Source organism: Dermacentor andersoni, chromosome 4 (genome assembly GCF_023375885.2).
Source record: "Dermacentor andersoni chromosome 4, qqDerAnde1_hic_scaffold, whole genome shotgun sequence".
NCBI lineage: Eukaryota > Metazoa > Arthropoda > Arachnida > Ixodida > Ixodidae > Dermacentor > Dermacentor andersoni.
Window position 1 is genome coordinate 114,383,625 of NC_092817.1, and position 22,459 is coordinate 114,406,083.

Genomic DNA, 22,459 nt, shown 5'->3' on the forward strand with positions numbered 1-22,459 from the left:
GGTGCTATATGAATCATCAGCTCATTGGCATGTCTGGAAGATGGAAGAGCTGCCAAGATTGACTTAACAGGCACAAATTGCACCTTATCACAGCCAAAGATGCTGCAAACAATGACATTCAGAGCTCAATAGCTTGGGAGCACTTTAATCTTGAACTGAAAGAACGGTTCCAGAGACGTTTCGTAACAATTGTTTTGTTTTTTCCTTCTTCTTGCCCTTTTTCATTGGCTCGTGCAACGTAGCACTATTGTTCCCGGCATGCTTGAATGATAGAAAAGGGGTAGAATCGGAGCAAAAGAATCCTTACAAAGTGTGGTTCCATACTCTGAGTGCCCGTGTCACTGCATAGCAGTTAGGGTACAGAGCAGATACATGCTCAGAATGTGGTACACCCAAAGGCGACCTTTATAGTTTTGCTGTTTGTGAAAGCATTGCAGTCAAACTACAGCAGATGCAACTATTTCAGGTGTCTGGGATTGGTAACCAGTCCCAGGGAAACAGCCATCCTTCAAAGCGTGTGGCTCTGTACATTGGAAACTTGACTTGGGTAAGCCGTGAAGACAAGAACTCTCGTGAGGGCGTCGACAATGCTCTTTGTGCACATTACTACTTTGTTGTCGTGGGTTCACGGAATTTGGGATTTGTGCTCGGGTTGCACTGGCGTTGTATAGTTTTTCTTTCTGTGGCAGATGAATTGGTGGTGGTTTTGCTGAAATTGTATGTGGTGGATTTTATTGCGTGTTTTTTTTTATGAATATAACTGCTCTTCATGGAAGAAGAAAAAAAACTAGGAGGGAGCATAATGTTGCACAGCTGCCATTCGTTGGTGCACACTGTGTGAAGCTATCCCTGTCACTTATGATCTCTGCCGTGCCTAACACATGACTTCAGAGTCTCAGCTGCAATTGGCAGGCTTAGCCCTGTACGTTTGGTTCGTGGTAGGTTTTCATTGATGTGCACTCTTTCGTGTGCTTTTCCAGCTGCTCTGTGCACTTTTTCCAGTATACTTGTGCAACTACAGCAGTTTCTTGTAAAGTATGCACTTTTGTTCATGTCATTACTCTCAACGCCTGTCAGGCATTACATAGAGAGTGAATTTAGAAAATATGCAGAATAAAGTTACATTACGTACGAAATTACAAAATGAGATCGGAAGCTCCTATTCTGAATTTTATCGAATCCGTGATGGAGACGACAGCGCGTAAGTGGTTCCGATCCAATGCAGTCTTCGGAACACGAGTTGCTGTACTCGTCAGTTTTGCATTGTGGCATATGTTTGAGTAGCAAACAATAGCTTCCTTGGATTGTTGGTATATCTCGTGGAAAGTACATAACTGGAATATGCGCTGCCATGTAGCGAGATTTGCAAGTTATTTTCTTTATTTGCGAGATGCTAGCATAGTGGGAATAGTTCTAGCAAAGCGAGTCTAATAATATTGACTCAATAAGCGTGCAGTCTGCGAGTGTGACAGTTGTATTTTGATGCTGCACCTGGTGTCGCAGCTGGAAGCACTAAGAATCCATGACATGATCACATATTGAGACCACTTTCCTTGGCTTCAATCTTATTCCATGACATTCGCTCTTAGTTCCTTTTCTTCCTCCATGTTGCACCCAAGTGGGTATGTGAACGAGTGTTGTCATCGAATTTACTGGAACATTGTATATGCATACACTGAACTAAGCTGGTTGTGAGCTTATGCTGACTAATGTGTGCTTCTACGTTAAAAAAAGAACGAAAAAAACAAAGCCCAGCACAGGCTGCACATTGTGTGATGATGCAGGCACCTTGATGGAGCTGGCCCAGAAGTGAAAGTAAATATTACTTTGCTCTGTTATAGATGTACCACTAAATATTGAGAGTTAGCTGTGATTTGCTCGTTTGGGTTGGTTGAAATCATGATGGTGTTGGTCTCTGCTCTAATCCTTAACCCTTTAATCGGTACCTGAACGACATCTGAGACTGTGTACGTCTGCTAAATGTGAATCCCTTAACGTTTCGAGGTGTTCTACATTTTTGCTTTTTTGATGCTTGCATCTGTGGGGGATGCAGTGATTGTGCTGCCTTTTCTTTGCCTTTTGCCCCATCTGGGATGGAGATATATTTTTATGCAAAATTCCAGGGTGTGTGCTTTCTCAGCGCAAGTTTGGATTATCAGTTCAACATATCTGTCTGTGCCTGCTGCCTAACGTACCAAACATGTGCACTTTTCAACTTATTCTCTCAATAAACTGGCAGATGTACAATGCTTATTTTACGTTTCCGAACTCTATTTGATATTCATTTGGCAATGAAGCTACCGGAAAGAAAGTTGGGGTGGAGGCTTTCTGCAGATTTGTTCTTGTTTTGCCAATTAAATGGTTAAGGATGCAATCACACAGTGCTTTTAAGTTGCAAGCAGTAAACATGCACGTTCCTTTTGTGGCTCCCTTTCGTGGCAAACAAGCAACAAGTGCAGTGTGGTGCACAGATTCGTACAATTTTGTCGGGAAAGAAGTGTTTGTTGAAAATGTGCTCGCTGCCTAAATTTCAGTTAAATTGTCACCGTGTGGGTATGAATAGCGTTCATATCAGCGCACTTCCCGAGAAATAATGTGCATGGAGTAGTAATAGGCTGCTTGTATCTGACACATCAAATGTTGCCTATACTGTCCTGAGGTTAAAGTACAAGTGGTCCCAACAGTGACAGAGGGAATTGTCCAGACTCTTTTTGAAAGTTTTCCCACTTTCAGTGTGCAATCACAATATAGAGCTAGCTCACAATATATTGCCTTCAGTTATATAACGCAAAACACACAGCATTCTGACAAAATAAAAGTTACTTAAAATGCCCTTGTCTCTTGGCCTAATGCAGTTGTGATATTGCCACGGTGTAAGGTGCATCTTCCATCATTTTGCAGTTCTGTGGCCTTTTGCAGCTGCACGTTTTAGTTTGACACATGTATTTTATCTGCCTAAACATTTCCATAGTTCTGGAGGTTATGGACAGTAAGCAGACATGGTCCTTTGTAGTTTCTGTGAACAATATTAATGCACAGAAATTTAAGTTAAATAAGTTTGTATAAGAAGGCTAAATATCAGAATCTGTTTTCCAATTGCTATAGGTTTGAGACTAGTTTTTATATTTCAAGCAGATTATAAAAACGTTCATTACCTTTGAAAGCATTTAAGATAAAGGGCATAGGTGTTGCATCTAAACTCGTTGTGATGTTGGAGGTGGTTAGCTCATGTAAACCTCCTTCCACATCCTTGTTTATAAAACTGCTACTTCATTCAGGGTTATTATGGCATCAGGGAAATATGTGCACAATCTATACATTCCTAAAGGTGCCATGGTGGTAACTTGATTACAGTTCATCCTTGTTATAAGGAACAATGATGGAGCTCTTTTTTTTTAATTAGCCTAATAAGTAACCATGAAGTTCTGTTTTAATTTATTGGAGGTGCTCTTATGAAATCATAGAATATTTACTGCACTATCGAGAAGGAAATCTGGCATTGTGATCTATTCAAACATCTTGAAGGGCACTGTGACAGAAGCGTTACAGGATACGAAGGTTAAGCTTGCCTTGAACTTTGCTTGACATAAAACATGTTCATAACAGTATGAATAATGCTTTCTGGAATTAAAAATATTTGCAAGTATCAGCTGTCCTGTAATGTGCACCTTGTGTATAATGTGTGTTCGCTTATAATGAGTAGCTAGGGTTGCCTGAACTTCATGCGTTTGGTTCTATTGCAAATTTAGAGAGCTTCAAAATGCATAGTCCTCGCAGAATTTATGTCCTCTATTCACTTCAAAGGCAGGCATTGCTTCTTTCGAGACCTTTATTTTTTAGATCCCTTTCTTTCCTTAAAATAGCTAGCAGATGGTTTTTCAAATTCGTTACCTTCGTCAAGCAGCACAAAGGCAGTGTCTTTGTTGCTGCTACAGGAATTGTCGCATGTACCTTGGTTGTCGGGAAGGCAGATTAGAGTTAACAACTTTTTCCTGGATGAGGTTTTTTTAAACCAAGACGGAGAGTTGATACAGTGTTCAGATGATGGATGTACAGTGAGGAAAAAGAGCAAGGCTACAAGTTGCCCTGATGTTTTTGTTAGAGCTAAGAAAACTGAGAGAGCAACTGGCGCTCATAAACAAGTAATGCATCTTTAGAAATGCTATTGATTATATCCTGGCAATCTTTTTTTTTTTTTTTTCGCTATTCTTGCAAAACTGAAAACCAAGACGCTTAGTGAGCGTACTTGGGCGATGTCAAAGCCACTTGTCATGCGAGGAGGACGGTGTGGTACAAATGAAGGCATGTTTTCTTTTTTAATCATTTCGCACCTCCTACAACATACATGTAGTAGATGTCTAGTGGTTCAACTGTGTACTCTTTCACAAGATATGGCAGCACCTTCAAAACTGGGATAAAGATCGACCTACCTTGAATTAGCGGGTAAACTTGAGGATTTTAAGAGTCTGCCCTTTGTGGGGTAAGGGGCAGGAAATGTCCCACTTGTTTAACCTTCAAAAACATCAATGCAACATAGGGTGATCCTTACTCCATCTTTTAAGGTGCTGCTATCTAGTGAAGAAGTACAGAGTCAGACTGCTAGAGTTCTGTAGATGGTAGGTGTAAAATGATTCAGCAGAAAAGTGCATCGCATTCTACCCCCATCGAAATGTGTCCATGGAAGCAAGATTCAATCCCTCAAAGCACTACAGCAGGTGCACACAGCACGTGTGTTCACCTGCCTTGATTCCTGAATTTCTTTAATGATCTGTGCTGGTATTGGAGCACCTTCGGCAGAACTTTTTACTGTGGACATTTTCCTATGTCTTCTTTCTATTCACTTAGCTCTATACATACTTTTTGTAATGGGCATAGGATAAAACAAATACTTTCATTGTAACGAGCTCAGACTTAATTTTTGAAGTGACCATTGCTACACACTCACTCTCTGATAAGCTGTGCAAAAGTGCTTTTCTTATTTTAGCTTCAGGTCAAGCATGAATGCTGTGCAAGTCAAAAGCAGACACTGTTAACATATTTTTTCAGAATATAAAAAAAAAAGTATGTGTGCATCATTTACTTTGCAACAGTGTTATGACCTAGTCGGCAAGCTGGAACCAGGCTTTGCAGCCGTCAAGTCGTCGTGTCTTTTTTTTTCCCCTATTTGCCATTGTGACAGGTGGAGAATTTCCGTTACCTTGCAAACTTGTTTAAGTATAATCAGGGCCAAAACATTGTGTTCTTTTTCAACTTTGAGAGGTAGCTTCAAACTCTTACCTGAACACCTGGTGTATCTAAAAATAGATAAAACATGGTTATGTTGAACCATAGCTTTCTGAGTGTGGGATACTTATGGACACGTTACAGCAATTTGCAGCGAAATGGTCTGAAGTGGAATATTTATATTTAGTTTGGGAATGTGCGGAAGCATCTGCACTGATACCCCATTTTATAAAGCACAACTCATTCAGATTAATTCAGTGTTATGGGCAAGAATGTACCATTTTCTGTTGCAGTTCAGGAGTATATGACTGCGCATGCAATGTCATAGTGTAAAGTTTAAGGGTGTACAGTCATGCCCCTTATTTCTTTTGCTTGGCATGTGTCTACCTAGGTGAAGGCATGTCCAAAGCAACAATTGGGGCACTATATATAGCCTTCTAAAGGCAAAGTGCAAAACATAATTTTTAGTGTCACTGTGTCATGTTTAGGTCTTGTTGGGGCATGTTTGTTATGGTTTCTCAGACGCTGCATTTAGAATTATTGCACAGCATAGCTCGAATTGTAATATCTTATATCACTTTTATTCTAGGTTTTAATGCGAATTTGTTTATGGAAGCAAAGCACAGTTCTAGTACATGGTGGTAATTGGTCAGGTTGCATTAACTATGCTTTGTAAGAGACTGCGAAATCTTGTGGACCCATCGAGTTTCTCCCAGCAATTGTATTTGGCGTGTTCCATTAAATTCGTATGTGTACTGAAATGTTGCTTGGCAACATGTGACACTTTTTTGTGACATTTCGTTTAGCAGCATATTGAAATGGCTTCCTGCATTTCAATAGAAATAAGACGCGTTTTGTGGGACATACCTGATGGTGCTGTGTGGAAACAGCTGTGGGGGCGTATTCATATGTCTGTGGGGCTTGTGACACATTAAGCAGCTTACTACACATTTGTAGATTCATTGGGCGTGGTATAGTAGCCAGGTCTCCTAGATTGTGTCACATGACCTGGTCTGACTTGTTCTGTTTCACGTGGCAAACAGGCTAGTCCTCCTAGTGTCCTATAAGCTAGCCTGCCTTGTGGTCGACCTTAACTTTGTCTATACTGATGAATCGCGTAACATAAATCAGGCATTGAGGGCATGCAGCGTGCTGCATATGTGGATCCATTGGGCGTACTCATGGCACCAACTTTGCAGGTAGCTGTGAAACTCTTTTCGGCCATCTTGGTGCAGCTGGTATTTGTCTGGTACTTTAACTGTCAGCTGAGATGAACCTCATGGGACTAATAAAGTTTCAAATAATTTCTGCAGTAAGATCGTGACGGTTAAATGGCCTTCTGTATTTCAAGTCAACCATAGTTGCACATATTGTAGGATCAGTCAGTGTGATTGTTACAAGGTTGTTGTTGTCTCTCCTGTGTGCAGTCGCATGCTGTCTGTACCCTTTGAGCAAAAATAACTATTTGAAAGACAAGCTGTTACACTAAAATAGCTGCTGTTAGGACTAACTGCATATTGTGCTAAAATGGCCATTTCGAGGGCTAGTGTAATTTGTGGGAAAATGGGGCATTCAGGCTAGCTCTGACTTGCTCTAACTAGCTGTTTTGGAGTTGTACTGTAAATTGTGCTGAAATAGGCCATTATGTGCTCAAATAGTTGTTTCAGAGGCCAGCTGCATATGTGGTAAAAATGGCCGTTTCAGAGACTTGTTGTAACTTGTGCTTGAATAGATGGTCTATTGAAGCAGCACGATGGTGAAACTAGAAGCAAAACGACATGACTAGTGCCAACTGCCCACCAAACTTTATTGAAAGCAGCACCATCCACTTATGGTCATGTAAAAAACCACAATAAACATGACTACAAATGGCTGGTGTTTTTTCCAGTAAAGTTTGGTTGGAAGTCTACACTAATCATGTTACGTGTTTCTCCTCATCCCTTTGCGCCACTTCAATGGACCTTCAAGGTGAACCAGCTCGCCCAAGTCAACTTCTTAAAAGGCTGCTTTAGCGGTGTTAAAAATTAGATGTTTTCATAGACTAGCTGTAACTTAAGCTAAAACAGGCATTTCAGAAACTAGCTGTAAATTGAGCCCAGATAGCTGGTCTAGAGATGAGCTGTAACTTGTGCTAAAATAAGTGTTACAGAAGCTAGCTGTAGCATCTGCTAAAATAGCTGGTTCAGAGATGAACTGTAACTTGCAGAGGTAGGTGTTTGAGATCAGCTGTAACTTGTGCTAAAACAGGTGTTATCAGAGGCCAGCTGTAACAGGCTAAAATAGTTGTTTGAGATTAGCTGCAACTTGTGCTCAGATAGCTGGTTCAGAGATGAGCAGTAATTTATGCTAAACAGACATTTCAGACGTAATCTGTAGCTTGCCAAAAAAAGGTGTTTTAGAATAGCTGCAAAATGTGCTCAGATAGCTGGTTCAGAGATTAGTTGTATCGTGGGCTAAAACAGCCATTTCATTAGTCTGTTGTAATATATGTGCTAAAATAGCTATTTTAGACACTAGCTGTAAATTGCATGAAAAAAAATTCACTGATAGTTACGATACTCCCTAATGAGAAATTTGAACGCAGCTCTATATATATTTTCATTTCGCGATATATTGAGGCAGAGAATTTGAGAGACATGTAGCTGAGTTGTCGATCGTCGAAAATTTGATCTGCTGGTCAAACGCGTCGGCTTTTATACATGACTCGTCGAAGGCCCAGTGTGATCGCTGGTGCTGCTTGGCTTCTGTAAACCACTGCACAATTCGCCTCACGCATATGGTCAAATCACAAAGCAATCACAAATCATGACAATCGAAACAAGCTCAAACAAGAGCTGATGCAAGTAGATCACAGTACAAAACAAGTGGTCAGGCGGGTCCGCATGAAACCAGTTCGCCGCGCGCACGTCACTACAGGGGCCACTCTCATTGGTCTCCGCCGTTCGCTCTTTCACCTTTCACTTTTGAGCTCGTTCGCATCGTTACGCCACCACCGACTGACGTTCACAGCAGGAGCGGGCCATTAAGAGCTGCACTCTAAATAGCTTTTAAAGACTAGCTATAGCTTATGTGAAGATATGTATTTCATATAACTGTTCTGAAGACTAGCTGCAACTTGTGTGAAAATAGCTTGGAGACTAGCGCTCTAACTTATGCTGAAATAGCTGTTTAAAAAACTTCTGATCAATCTCGGGCACTGTTCATTTGTGCAGTCCTGCATCCTTCATTAAAGGCTCATTATGCACACGTGTCCACATGACTTGCACTTGTACAGTTGTGCTAGGAAGATTTTCATTCCCATGTCATGATAAGCCTTTGTTTCCTTTTGACTTCAAAGATGCTCCCAGGATTTAGTTGCCATCATGATATGAATGCACACTTAACAACTCTTGTTTACAGATGTTGACTTGCGTATTTTTTGATCATATGTAAATTTCATGAGCTTACTCTAGACACCTGTGTATCTACATTATGGTAAATTCATTGCTGTTATGCAACTAAGGTTTTAAGGTGTTAAAAAAATATCCTCTGCCAAGTCTTAAGGCATTTCTCAGTTCCAAGCTAGCATATGCTGTATAAAAAGTGCGTTGGTTTCATTTGTTCACTTTTTCATTCTTGTTTGAAGCTGCCCTCTTTTACCTTCTAGTAATAAGCCCTTAGCGACAAGACCTGGTTTTGAAATCATTTCTATTAGCTGAGAATAAATAGTAAAGCAAGCTTTGTTGGATTGCTATGGGCAAAAAAGAGTTTCTGTTACATGCACTTGCTTCCTTAGGTTCAGTGTGACCTAGGGATGTATTCTGCGATGATCACTTTCAACCATAGTCACATTCTATGTATCAACCGGCTGCCTACTCGTGACACATCAGCATGCACTAGCAACATGTGCTCTTGAATGCTTTGCAACACACGAGAGAGCGCACCATGCAAATTGCAGAGCGGCTTGGGTGTGTTGTTTTTTAATGTAATTGCTGTAGTACGAGTTCTGCTCGCTGACTACGGTTGGCTAAGGCCATTTTAAGTAAAATAAATTGAAAAGGGGAGTGTGAAATGGGTTATTTTAATTAATAATTTATGCTACAACTCGCGTGGTTGTGAAGTACAATTTAGATGATGTTATAAACTGATACGCTTTCTTTCTGCGTCCATGTGTCAGCCATCGTGCACCACCAGAGGGGCAGCATGTAAACATGGCATCTCCCTTTTGAATTTGAAATGAGTTGAGCCTGAGCACAGACGAAAGCAAGTGCCACAGTGCTTGTGCGAGTTTATTGTCTGTGTTTTCTTTTCAAAATAAAAGCCTACAATGTTTTTGACGCACGTCCAGCTAGGTAATGGAAAGAATGGCAAAACTACAGTGGAGCCCTCAAACAAGACACGCTGGACGTCGTTAAATCGTCTGCTGTCCTCGGCCCGTTAGCATGCGAGGAACCACGCGAGAAACATAGTTCATGGTGCCGCTGTCAGTTGCGTCAAGACAATGTCACTGAAAATTGTCACTTACACAAGGCAACAAAGTGCACTAGCCGATGAACAGTCCACAAATATTTCTGCGCAATACTTTGTGCAGAACGCCAACCAACTGCGAAAAGACAGCGTTTGTTTATTCAGTATGTGTCAGGAGCAACCAACAACACTGCGACATAAAATTGACGTAGACTGGAACTACTAGAAGGTGCTCTTCATTTTCCAACCTTGCTAAAACAGCCAATCAGTGCGCGATGATGGCCAAGGTGGTAGTATTGCCGAAAGTGATCATCCCAGAAGGCATCCTCTTAGTGAAGGTGAAAGTTTCTTTTGGAAGTGTCTGTCATACAACTGCACTCAAAGTTTAAAGCTTTCTTCAATCAGTATATTTAGCTGCATTTGAGTCCAGTGTTGATCTGCTGTGTCTTTATCGCATACTGCAGCCGTTCATAAAAGAGGCAGTACATTTAATTTTTACATAATGATTTAATGAGTAACTGTGGTCTTTTTTTTTTTTTTTTTTTTTCCTGGTACAGCAGGCCAACTGAATCTGCCGTTTTCGCATGAAGCTTCCATTTCTATGCCGTTTGCTTTCTAGAGTTTGTTGTGTGTTTGCTGCAAGTAGCGTTTGTCATAGCAGCATTAGCCTTTTTAGCAATGAGGGAAGTGTTTGCTACATTATGCTGGCAGATGAACACTTAGAAGGATTTTCGGGCACCATGTGGCAGCTTATCACTTGCACAGCTTTTAGTTTTCGTGTGTGCTTACTACACTGTGTGTGGCACGCCCCTTTTTGCTTTGCTGAGTGCTTCAGAGCTTTGCCAGTAGCAGTTTTACCTCAACATAACAAATGGAAGAGCCTTGACACACTGGTTGGCAAGTTTCCACGAAACCACATGAAATAAGCCTCACCTCAAGTTTTTATATTGTTGTAACATTTCTATTGCCCACATTCCTGCAGCAGCATGTGGGCACATCTTGCGTGCTTGCAAATTAATGCATACAGTTGTGAGTGTAATGAAATGCTGTGTGGTACGTAGATGGTTTTGTGATCAGGCATGTTCTCAAGATGGTGTTCAGATACTCTCCCTGGTGCCAAGCTCTGGCACGGCCCTCGAGTATGTTTCGATGTCTTGCTGTGTCCTGCACTTGTTTGGGGGATGCCCAGTGCTGCTTTGTGGGGCCAGAACTGTGTGCATTTTGTCATGCGTGATGCCTCGGTGAAGCTTTCACGCCCTCTCTCTGCTTTTGAGAAGGTCTTGTCACGGCGCTTGGGTGGCCACTGGTGCGTGCACCGACCAGCGCAGCCCCCTCCCCTTCTTCCTGCAGTGCCTCTGACCACACTCCCTTACTGCTTGACCACCATTTCTAGTGGACTACGGACCAAGACGTCACCGATGCCATAAGTGCTGTTGGGGTCAACGATGTGTTAGACATCAAGTTTTTTGAGAACAGAGCCAATGGCCAGTCGAAGGGGTAAGATCCTTTACAATGTGCCCAGAAAAAAAAAAGTTTCGCGTCTTTTCTGGAACTCTTTGCAGTAGTGTGCATTGTGCTGCGATTTTTTCTTTCTCGTGGACTGTGCATCCTGCCGACTCTACATTCTTCTTGTGCAGAATTTTAGCCCGTGTTCTGTTTTGGCAGCGCCTGCTTCGATAGCCTCCTGTGTGGATTGCTGTTCACACTCTCTCTGTCTCGCGAGTGCCACTTCGTAAAGCAACGGGCAAATCTCCGTAGAGTTGCTCCGAGCGTTGCGTAACAGCAGATGTAAGATTGATTGCTCATCATGTCACATGCGAACTACCTGTAACGTCGTTCCTTGACCCCTGATGTGGCACAGGGGCTCTTTGTCAGCAGTTTACCTACATGTAGCATGCCGTGTTTTACAAAACGCTATGGAAGATACCTTTTTGTTGAGTTACTCCAGCTCTTGCGTACATTTTTGTTTTACTTTGTGCATGCTTCTTTTGGTGCCAAAGGACTTTTCTTCAAGACATGGTAGTGAAGGACTGACAAATTGGACTGTGTGATTTTTTTCGCTGCCACCGTTGTAATATGGCACAGTGTAACGTAGCGCTTTGGCTGCTTTTCTTTTGCAAAAAAGTGTTGAGCCTTTAACACGGCAAGTTCATTTTCTTTTTTTCTCCTGATATTGCACTTTTTATATTTTGCACTTTTGCTGTGTGCATCAGGTTCATCGTTGTTCCATAGAACAGCTTTTATAGTGTGGAATGTCTGCTGCGTTTTTCTGTGAATTTGACGTGCTGTAACGCTTGCACTTTTTTGTGATTTCGACATGACTCGCTACTCCTGTTCAACCCATACATAGAAAGGCATTGCTTTTTATCATATGTTGTGGTTGAACCCAGATATACCAAATTATAAGGAAATTAAAAATTTTAGGAATGTCATATTTTATGTAAAAAAAAGATGTGTTAGAGTAAGGCATAGCTGAAACCTCTGCTCATCTCAGCGTATTTTCAGTGATTGTAACATAGAGCAAGAAGCCTGCCAGATTGCACATTTGACTTCCCTATTGGAAGGCGGAAAAATGGGCTTCATATCACAGCACCTATAACTAAACACACGTGTGACCCCCCCCCCCCCCCTCCCCCCTTCCTTATGCACAGTCTTTCCAATTTTGCACTTTTGTTCTCACACTTTCACAGTTTGCTGAAAGTGCCACTTGTAACATCAAATGTCGATTTAGCCAGTGCTCTGTACTAGCATCTCATTGTGCAGTTGCATTTTCTTCTGTGTTATAATGTTCAATGGGTTGTTCTGAGCCTTCTCCGGGTAATCCGAAAGCAGTTCATTGGTGCCTTCAATTAAGACAATGACAATGAATAAAACCGAATACTGACTGAAATTCAGTGGCTGCAGGGGGCATCCCTCAACAGCACTATTTGAGCCTGTTTGTCTAGCCCACATAAACATTGGCTGCAATGTCTACTTCACTGTGTTCGCATCGCTCGCACTTACAAAGTATGCTGCAAGGTTAGATCGAATGGCACCCAGAAAAGCTGAAATATGGTTGACTGGCCTTGTTTATGAGTCATTGGACATTGCAGTAGTCCACAGTCCCCAAGTCCCCTTCCCTTTGCACCGAGGGGGAAATGTGGTTTTACCAGATACGTCAGTTCATTCTCACTTCATTTACAGTGTCCATCTTCGTTTTAATGCTTCGTATCTGTGAAATCTGCACACATAACATGGCACCGCCTCAAAAGTAGCTGACATCTGGAAACGCTGAACAGTATTTCTGCAGGCTAGAAGTGGTCAGCTGGTGTAAAATTTTTTAAAATAAATTTTTAATAATTTTTTACACATATGCTAGGGCTTAAATACAAGTAGAGGAGGCTGTAAACAGGCTCACAATCGTAATGGAAAATTTCGCTTTATTCACGGCAGTGTTGTCCTCTTGCGCAGTCCTTCATGCCCCATATTCCTTTGCCAAAATGTTCCCCACCAAGAAAGTTTGATTGCTCAGTCGGTCCACATGTGCCGTCAGGTGGCACTCGCATCGGAACACTAGTGCCACCTCTTGTAACGCTCTGTAACTCGAGCTCCCACCATCGTATTTCTCATGTGCATTATGCGCTGAAGATGATGTTAGAAGTCTCGAGAGTTGTGCGGGAGAGATGAACATCAAGGTTCGTGAGTCAGGCATCCTTGCAACGTCTGGGCTCGATGTAGACAGATTCATTTGTGCATAAGAAAAATGCAAGAGTGTTGAAGCATTTCCTAACATTCGAGGGAGCAAGCAGGCTTAGACAACCGTGGCACATTTTCACATCCTGTCTATGTGTGTATCTGTGTTTGTGTAAGGCATGCTGCAGTTTGTGCAGATACCCTTTATGGCACAGTATTGCTTTATTTTATTTTTTTTTTCACTAACTACACGTTGTGCTGTGCAAGTCTTCTTTCTTTCAACTAAGCAAATTCATGTTAGAGCCGCCTTTAATCTTCATCAGTGTGCCAAGGCGATTGGCTAGTTGTTTTCATTGCACTTTATGGTGCATCAATCTAGTGCTTAGCTGTCATTTTGCCAGGCTCGATCTATTTATATTGGCTAAAATTATGAGTGAACCGTGATGTTCTGCGGAAGAACCGGTTATTATGATGTGGCGGGATGTGCTTAACACGGTGTTATCACTGTGTCATTACAATTGCCGGTTCTATTGAGTGCCACCTACATTTGTGGGGTAGGAACTCACTCATTTGGTACCTTGCCGAGTGGTACCACCATGCTAAACATGGTTGCCACTTTTAGCAGCAGCGGCTCGTTCGTCAGTGCTCTACTGTACATTATTGTAAAGCTGAGGTTGCATGTTGACCTTCTGTTTCTTCATGTCACTCTTAAGCTGTGGAGTCCAGATCATCTGATCTATGTGTGTATGTGTGTAGATTGCGTAAATTAAAGATGACGTATAAATGAATTGTGTTACTTATGACAACTAACGTGAATTTAATGCCATTTTTTTGTTTGTATTAAACTGAAATCGCGTACTTTCCTGTAGCTAACACTAAACTGCGTGTAAGCCAATGTGTGTTTCTTTTTTTTCCCTCTTTTTTGTGTTTTTCTGTGTTCAGAACTCTTGCTCGTATCGGAGAAACTTGTTGACATACCGCTATATTTATAACGCACGTGCCATTTGTTATAACTCTCAGACAACTGTACCACAAGCCTGTTCTGGTTATTATAGCATGTTCACAGAGGGCAACCCACAAGATCAGAACACGGAAATGTTATAGCTTGAACCATTGTAACTACATTTGCCTGGGAATCGATGGTGCTGCGAAACAGGCTGTAGTTGTGTTACGTACCAGCTGAGCAGTATATATTGCGTGTTCGCTGTTTTTTCTCACTCTGTCTCTTGGTTATATGTTGGAAAGACAATACACCATCATTTACAACATGTTTGGAAGTTGTGGTCATGGCCCCCTTGCTACATTGTCGTGCGTGTTTAGTAAAAGAATACACTTGGTTTGACCAGATTCTGCATTGTGACTTTGGGATCGGATAGTGCAGTCCGTGCTGTCATGGAAAAGTTGCCCAAGAAGTAAGTGCACAATATTCATCCTGTGGTTGGGTGTACATGTATAGAGCTTTTCTGTGAGATTTGTGGCTGGCATAATTCTACATACATTTAGCTCAATGGAATTGTGAAATTGTCATGGTAATTAGGCAGCGAAAATCCGATGTCCTGTGCCAACAATTGTGTTCGTTGCTACACTGAGGTTCAGGTCCTCTTTCATGGCCTTGTTTTGCTTCAATCTAGAAAGATCTCTCAATTGGTTTCTATGACTTAGAAAAGCTTTTTGCCTTGCATTTTGTTAACCTAACCTCTTTCGCATGCAATACTTCAATTGGGCAGTTGTTCTCGCCCATTGAAACATGGTCCTGTTACCTGATGAGTTCTTTGTGCACATTGCCTTGATACTATTTGCATGTGATGAGTAAAATATGGTATGCTTTGGCTCAGGGCAATGCATGATGTGTATGCGTTGCAGTTGTAGATGATGGCTTGCTAAAGCTCATGAATGAGCTCAGCAGTTACGCTAGTTGACTAGAATGTTTGTTGGGCTGTGATCAGTAAACTTACTATTCTTGCACAACAAAATGTTTGCTCCTATGTTCCTTATTGAGCCAGATGTAGCATCTGGCAGGACAGGTTTTTCCTAAGACAAAGTTAGACCTAGTGGAATGTTTTAAAAGCAGTGTTACCCTTGTGAGTGAGGGATACTGCATGACTGTCATGTCAGCATGAAATGCGTTTTTGTGCTGTTTAGGTAGTTTGGGGGGAGAAGTGCGTTCATAGTATGCATAATAAAGGAAAAAGAAAGCTGGACTAAAGCTAGGTTTTGGTGGGAAAGGTAAGCAAACATGAAGGGTGTCTATTGCTTTAATGCAACCTCTTCTTCTGGTTAAGGCAGACAAAAGCGTGTGCATGTCCAAAGGTAATTGACCCATGAATACAGCTCCCGCAGTGAAAATCATTAAGGAGCCCAAACAGAGCCAGGTGAAACTCTGGGCAGGTGCGGAGAGGGAACTAGTGTACCCTATCTACGTAGTGAATTGAAGAAAGCAAACCTTGCTCTCTGTGTGCCAGCATGTTTCAAAGCCAGGCCAGTGCCCAGGCATCTGACTGGCTGCCCCAAGCAATGCCAGCTGTGCTAGTGCTTGAAATGCCTCCAGCACCGCTCCATGTAGCCAAAAACTACAACTGGGCATACGTCTTAGGGGTAACCTCACAATTAGTTTGTGTTTGTAAGCACAGCATTGGAAACAGTCAAACAGGGAAACATCAGAAGAATAAAAAATGAAATATTGAGGTAGCAGTACTAAAGGCGGACAAAGATGTAGACAAAGACAAGTGCTACTTCCAACCGAGGTTTTATCGCCAGATCTGCAAGGTTTGCGCTGTCTGGCAAAATAGTAGTTGGAAAAACAGTTTAAGTAACAAAAAAATAATCAGTGATTGAAGCGGGGAAAGAAAGGTAGTGCAAGGTCTAAGAAGTAGTCTTGACATGCCGGCATGGCCAAGGTGCTAGGGTGAGCAGAACTCTGGCAGGAGCACAAGCGCACATGGCTAGGCAGCCCACACCCTTGTGATAGTTCAGCTACTCTAGTAAATGAGGTCACTGTAGTAGATCCCTGCTATGGCACTCTGTTAGTGCCAAAATGTGGGGCCAGAACTTGGGGGAAGACAAGGAACATTAAAATAATGGACCATGCAATGCAAGAAGTGATGAAATGTAAAATTCTGAAATGTAAAATGTCTGATTGTAGAGAAAGTGACTATTATTTGTGATTGTTAAAAGAATTTTGCTGGCCACACCTGAACAATAGCAAAGGAGGGGGAACAATATGGGAAAAGAATAGGGAAAAGTCTGCAGCGAGGAGAGGTGAAACATAAAGAGGGACTATCAGGTTTATTTACAGTATTTACACAAGCAAATGTTAATGCAGTTCAGCCAGTACAGTGCAGATGAGTTCATGCTGGCTAGCAGGCAGGATAGGTCATTGTCCCCATGAGCCATATTGAATGGAGTGAGATGGAGGATCCCAACTGGAAACAGTTGTCCAGATATAATAGTCACTTTTGTGCATGCATGGTTGCCACTTGATCAGAAAGCACGTGCAGGTGGTCACTGTTCTAGCTGAGATTGATAATAGGAAGGACTGGCCAAAGTCATGGAATGCATAGGACAGGTATAAGTGGTGGTTTGTCTAGAACAAGTGTGTTTGTGCTTGCATTAGGTGAGACACTGTGCTTGACTGATTTGTTCATTATGTGACTGTGACAGGGAACTTCATGGTCAGAACCCAGTGGTAACCACGTGCAGTCGTCAGCACCTGAACCACTTTGAGATGCAAAGTCGCAAGCCCAGCCAGGGTATGTTTACTTTTGATTGCAAGACTTGTAGTGAACAGCTTCCTGCATAAAGCTAGGGGGTTTGGGGGTGCAGTGCAGGCCATTGAAGGGGCAGGAGCTATGCAGAGGTGATGAAGGGCAATCTTCGCATGCCACTATCTCCACATCTACTAGGCACATTGAACTACTCTTTGTTGCAAAATATTTCTAAAGTACCGTATTTTCCAGACTGTAAGTCACACCTTTGTAAGTCGCACTTCCTTCCAAACGGCAGGCTTTAAAAAAAGTGACGTATAAAAGTAGCACCAGTGTATAAGATGCACCTGTTCATTTGGTAGGTGAGTTAAAAACTCGTTAAGGATCAGGTCATGAGAAAGTGTGATGAAAATACATGCTTGCAGCGGCTGCTGTCCGTGCACGCATCCCGCTGTAGGCAGTGCTGACGTGTGCAAGTGCCTTCCAACATCTAGACAATAGTTTCCAGAAGTATTTTTAATGCAAAAGCATTATATGCCGCACTACGCAAAAATCGGGCGTTGTCATCGGCAGCGCGACAAGTAAAAACACAAAGAATGCTTGGATTGTTGTCAAATTTGCCAGGCAGGTTTGTGTAGACAAAGTCAATTAATGAAACTGAAAAGAAAATTTGGTAAATTTTGATCTGGGTGCGAATCGAACCCAGGTCTCAAGGGTGCGATGCGAGCACGCTTCCCCGACACCACGGTGGCTCCACAGTTATGGTTGACTAAAGTTGTGCCTAGTGCATACGTCATTGCACAAGTCACTGCCTGCCACCTGTTACTTGCTCTTTAGATTTCATCGGGGCTGTGTCTGCTGTAATGCATTTGCATCGTCAAATTATGAGTGTGTAAAATGAGGTGTCCCTAGTGCGTGCATCATTGAAGATGTCACGTCGCTGTCTCCGCGCTTGCTCTTCAGATTTCATCGGTACTCTTGTCTACTGCAAGGGTGGAAGTGCGGTTCCATTTGTACCAAAACACTAATTTAGAATGAAGATACCAAATTTAGCAGGGTATGCATTTTCAATGGCAACCACTAATCTGTTGGTCAGTGCTTAGCCCTGCAATCCAAGCCTAAATAATACATTTCAGCGTCAGTGTCCTTGGAGTGTGGGTGTGTTGGCATTGTGGACCACCTACACGCGGGCCACCTAAAGATGATTGAGCTGGCGCTCATTTCATGGGACGGTCGGGAAGGAAAACTGCGCTGAATGAATAAGGTCATACAGTCTGCTCAATGTGTAGCTCATCAGTTTCGTTTTATATTTTAGCACTCGCTTTACGTGCTCTGTTGGTAAGTACATCTGCATCAATTAATGGGCGGACGCCGTTCGTGTGACGTTCTATGTGTATTTTGCACATGCATCACATCTCTGGTCAGCGGGATAATAGTGTGGCATGACGGCAAACGACCTGCTTGATTTCATGAAACCTCTTGTTCACAAATATCCAATGGCAACCGCAATCATCATTCGAATTTGCACTTGGGCTAAACCACCGTCTGCATGGCCACACCACATAAAGTCGGGCTTTTGCCGCTGCAGAAAGCAAGCCAAGGATGTAAAGTTTTGTAATTAGTGAACATTGTCGGCCAAATGGCGGTCATAGGTAAAAGTTCGGTGAAAGCGTGAACCTCTGATATTGTGTCTGAGGCAACGCGAACACAATATGGAAGGTTCACTGACTTGCACAGACTGAGTCAGAAAACTTTGATAAAGCATCTTCGGGAACACAAAATATTGGCTGCCATTTTACATCACCTTTATGGTGCCTATGGTGGAACTGCAAATGAGCCCGATAATTGAGCTTATTCAAAATATTGGTTGATGAAGCAGCTCGGAAAACCAGTGAATAGTTTTATCCCTTTATTGTTTTCCAAATTATCTTTGAATACTCTATTTCTCTTGGCAAGTTATGTGAAATACTGGCTAATGTGCAATGACCAGTATGTCACTTCACATTTATACTGCAGTATTTTGCTATCGTAACTGAATGTCTCCAAGAATTAAAAATTACTAGAGGGTACAGAGGGTACTATGCAAACGGTGTTCAATTTACCGTGGTGGGTGTGTTCATGATGGCCACTGTGAATATTTCTCGTTTATCGTGCACAGATGTGTTTAATTAGCTAAATTTATACGTTCACCTAGCCAATGAGATGTCAAAGAAAAAGCTGCGGATGATGTTGAAAATGACTGATAATATAATTTAAAGCAACTAGGGTTCATGAAGACCGCTTTGTTTAAAAAATAAAAGAAAGCATGTGAAATAAAAAGAACACCTCCCAAGCACTTAGTACAGATGGTTAACCAGCGAAGCTGAAATGTACGGCCTCAGTGTTTATCACTGGGTTAATCCCGACTGTTCATTAACGACGGTTTGGTTGGCTGCCGGATGCTCGGTACGCAGTTGCTGCTTGCGCTCAGTTGCACAAGCCTGTTTTTGTGCCTGGGCAGCAGCATCAGCACGGCATAGACAAGCTCATTCCCGGTTCTGCTCGCAACGTTGCTGATCAAAAGCTGCCTGCTCCTCAGGAGTACTTGTAACACATGGCCTACCCATTTGGGAGCTGGAGAGAAACTGCTGCACACACTCTCGGCTGTGACGGAGAGCAATGATGTCACTGCTGGCGCAGCCAATCACACGCCTATTTTTGATGCATGCGCATGGGGTTGTGCCGGAGGAGTTTTTGGCATACAGGAGACAGACGGACTGGGAACGAGCATCCGCCCTTTTTGCTTGGATGCGTCAGCAATTTTTGGCGCCTATCGTTGGTCCTTATTAAGTTCTTATCAAATGCGAGGTAGCACGATCTTGTAACGTCTTGCTTTCAGAACCATTATAAGACTGCGGCTCAGGCTTGCATGTTCATAATATGCACAATCTACTAGATGGTGACGTTTATCTTTGAGACCACTTTTATTACTAGTGCAGCGACGCATTGCCACTTGAATTTTTGGAAATCTCGCAGGCACTTCCCTCTTCCTTTTTTATTTCTTGTTCTTGTAGAAAAAGGACCACACAAGACTTAGGTTGCCATATACGCTGTTATCGGTCATTCTTCAACATATTGCACAACCTTTGCATTGGCACCTTATTGAATAAGTAAGGTAATAAATATTACTTCACTAAACTTACCTATTCGTTGCTTGTTCGCAATGAAAAAGGGAAAAAAAAATCTCGACTAGCATTGACACAACCCTATCAACATAGGCATTGTTCACAGAAAGCCCTCGGTTATTTCTGTCTTTGCCATACTTAGTTAGCACATCCGGTATGTAACACATCCGGTGGTTTCTGAGAAACGCCTATAGGCTTCCTCTGTAGTTTTATGCTAATCAGATTTATGAAAATTTTTCCTTGTGAATTTTGCTTGCCTAGCGGGCTTCCAAAGAACTGATTTACTGTAACCTATAGCATTCCGATTAGTCAAAGTCAAATAAAGCACACCTTTTCTTTGTCTGCCTGTATTTCCCTTGTACTGCGGCAAGACAGGTATTTACTGCTCCAAAACAGACAATTCATGCTCCAAGGTGCCAAATTTGCTGCTCAGAATGCTGTTCCAAAGCTTCCTTGGCCGCTTCTATACCTGCGACTGGGATGCACTTCGAAGCATCTACCTCGGGGCATCTGTGAAACGTGGTTGCGCACAGAAGCACGCCGCAGAAGACTAAGCAAGAAAACACAAAAAAAAAATGCCATGCAAGTTTACAACATGCACGACGACATATGGATTAATACCTAACCGAAAACATTTCCCCAAAGCAACTACAATGCTTTCACATTCCCACATGTAAGCAGTCTTAAGTATCCCTGTCGAACCTTTATTCCGATAGTATGAACAGTGCTATTAATAGCTTACATGATGGCATTTAGTCAAAGCCATCGAAGTTATCCTGCTCCTAGTCGCTTACAAACAATGCAGCTACTTCATGTTGGAGTTCTGCTGGCACATCAGTGTTGTCTTCCAACTCATTGGTGGAGCACACTGGCGGCTTTGCGCCAGTCCTGGATAATTTTCTTGCCGACTACTAATTCTCCCTGCTGTTCGGTTTCCATGCTCCACTGCAAGTCCAACGGGACTGCACACAGCTTGAATTCGCGTCGTAACTTCGCCAGCTTTGCTTCACATGCGGCATCGTTGTTGACAAGGTTGCGACGAAGCATTCAAAGTGCGCAGCAACAACGTCATCGAGTACAATGAAAGGCAGTTGCTGTGCATGGCAGGAGGTGACATGCGGTGGAGCATCATTTGATGCCCGCTCGATACAAAGGGCATGGCCATCGCATCCAATCCAATTTTGATTGCACATAAGTTACGGCATTCTATAAGACACACCGTCAAAAAATTCAGAAAATAAAACGCGACTTATACACGGGTAAATGGGGTAGTGTCCTTTTATGCGAAATGATTTGCATGGCTTCAATAAAACGTGTTGCAGGTCCCCTTTAAAGAAAAAGGATAAGCTGAGCTGTAATCGTAAATTACCTATTTTCAATACCAAAAAAGCCACTCATTGTGGGAGGAGGCTTGCTAAGCTAGGAGAGACGAGTGGCAGCGCCACATTGAAGTTCTTGCAATAGCATGGTCACGCCATGGACTTGGATGGCATCTGCTCATGCCTAGTTGATTTGTTATTGATAGGCTGCATTGTATAACCTAAGCACTGACTTCAGCAAGTTTCAAGAACATTTTACTGAGCCACAATGACTCAAAATATGAGAAAATGGTTTGAAATTCGTGACGTCACACTGGCGTGCCGGCGTTAGGGTTTCAGCATGAAATTTTAACAATAGAACTTTGAAGTTCATGTTCTCTTTTCATAATCAACCTCTTGCCGGGAAACTAACAAAAGTAGCGTTATAAATGATACCTTATCTGTCTACACCGATATTTTCTTTTTAGTGTCTCTTTAGGTTGTTGCAATGCAATTATCTGTCAAGGTTTATGTATGCTGCAAAACTGGCCTATGTTGGTGGGCAGTGTCTAGCTAGATGTTTACTGAGCAAGTTTACTTTCATGCAAGGCATTCTGCTATGTTGTCGTTGCATTATGATAATTGCATAAATCTTCATAGAAGTGTAACGGATGTCACATAGGTATGACTCTGCCTGCAAAACTTTATTTGTCACAATAGCAGAGTTGCTTGATGTCCTTGATTTCATTCTGTGTGATATTTAAAAAAAATACTTCAAGCCCCTTACTGATCATAACCATGGCTTTTTCCTTAGCTTCGTCACAGTCACGGGAGTATGATGAGTTTTACCGTGGCGAGCGCCGCATGGATCGCTTCGTGGGGAAGTACGATCGGAATTCAGGTGCGCTTACCATTTTATCTGTTTTCCTCCTCTCTCTACTTTCCGCTTCTT

The 22,459-nt window shown here is 42.3% G+C and overlaps 1 protein-coding gene across 12 annotated transcripts in view; it reads left to right on the plus strand.

Annotated features, from left to right (window-relative positions):
• Nucleotides 1-22,459, plus strand: part of LOC126537500 (cleavage and polyadenylation specificity factor subunit 6-like) — a 62,867-nt gene that overhangs the window by 2,249 nt on the left and 38,159 nt on the right. For 11 of the 12 annotated variants that reach the window (XM_055074299.2, XM_055074298.2, XM_050184529.3 and 8 more), the window contains exons 3-7: nucleotides 467-547; nucleotides 11,063-11,166; nucleotides 14,688-14,753; nucleotides 17,002-17,090; nucleotides 22,322-22,408. In XM_055074299.2, coding sequence (XP_054930274.1) covers nucleotides 467-547; nucleotides 11,063-11,166; nucleotides 14,688-14,753; nucleotides 17,002-17,090; nucleotides 22,322-22,408 — 427 coding nt within the window. Of the gene's footprint in view, nucleotides 1-464; nucleotides 548-11,062; nucleotides 11,167-14,687; nucleotides 14,754-17,001; nucleotides 17,091-22,321; nucleotides 22,409-22,459 lie in introns of those variants that run through there. The other variant, XM_055074309.2, reaches the window with a different exon arrangement.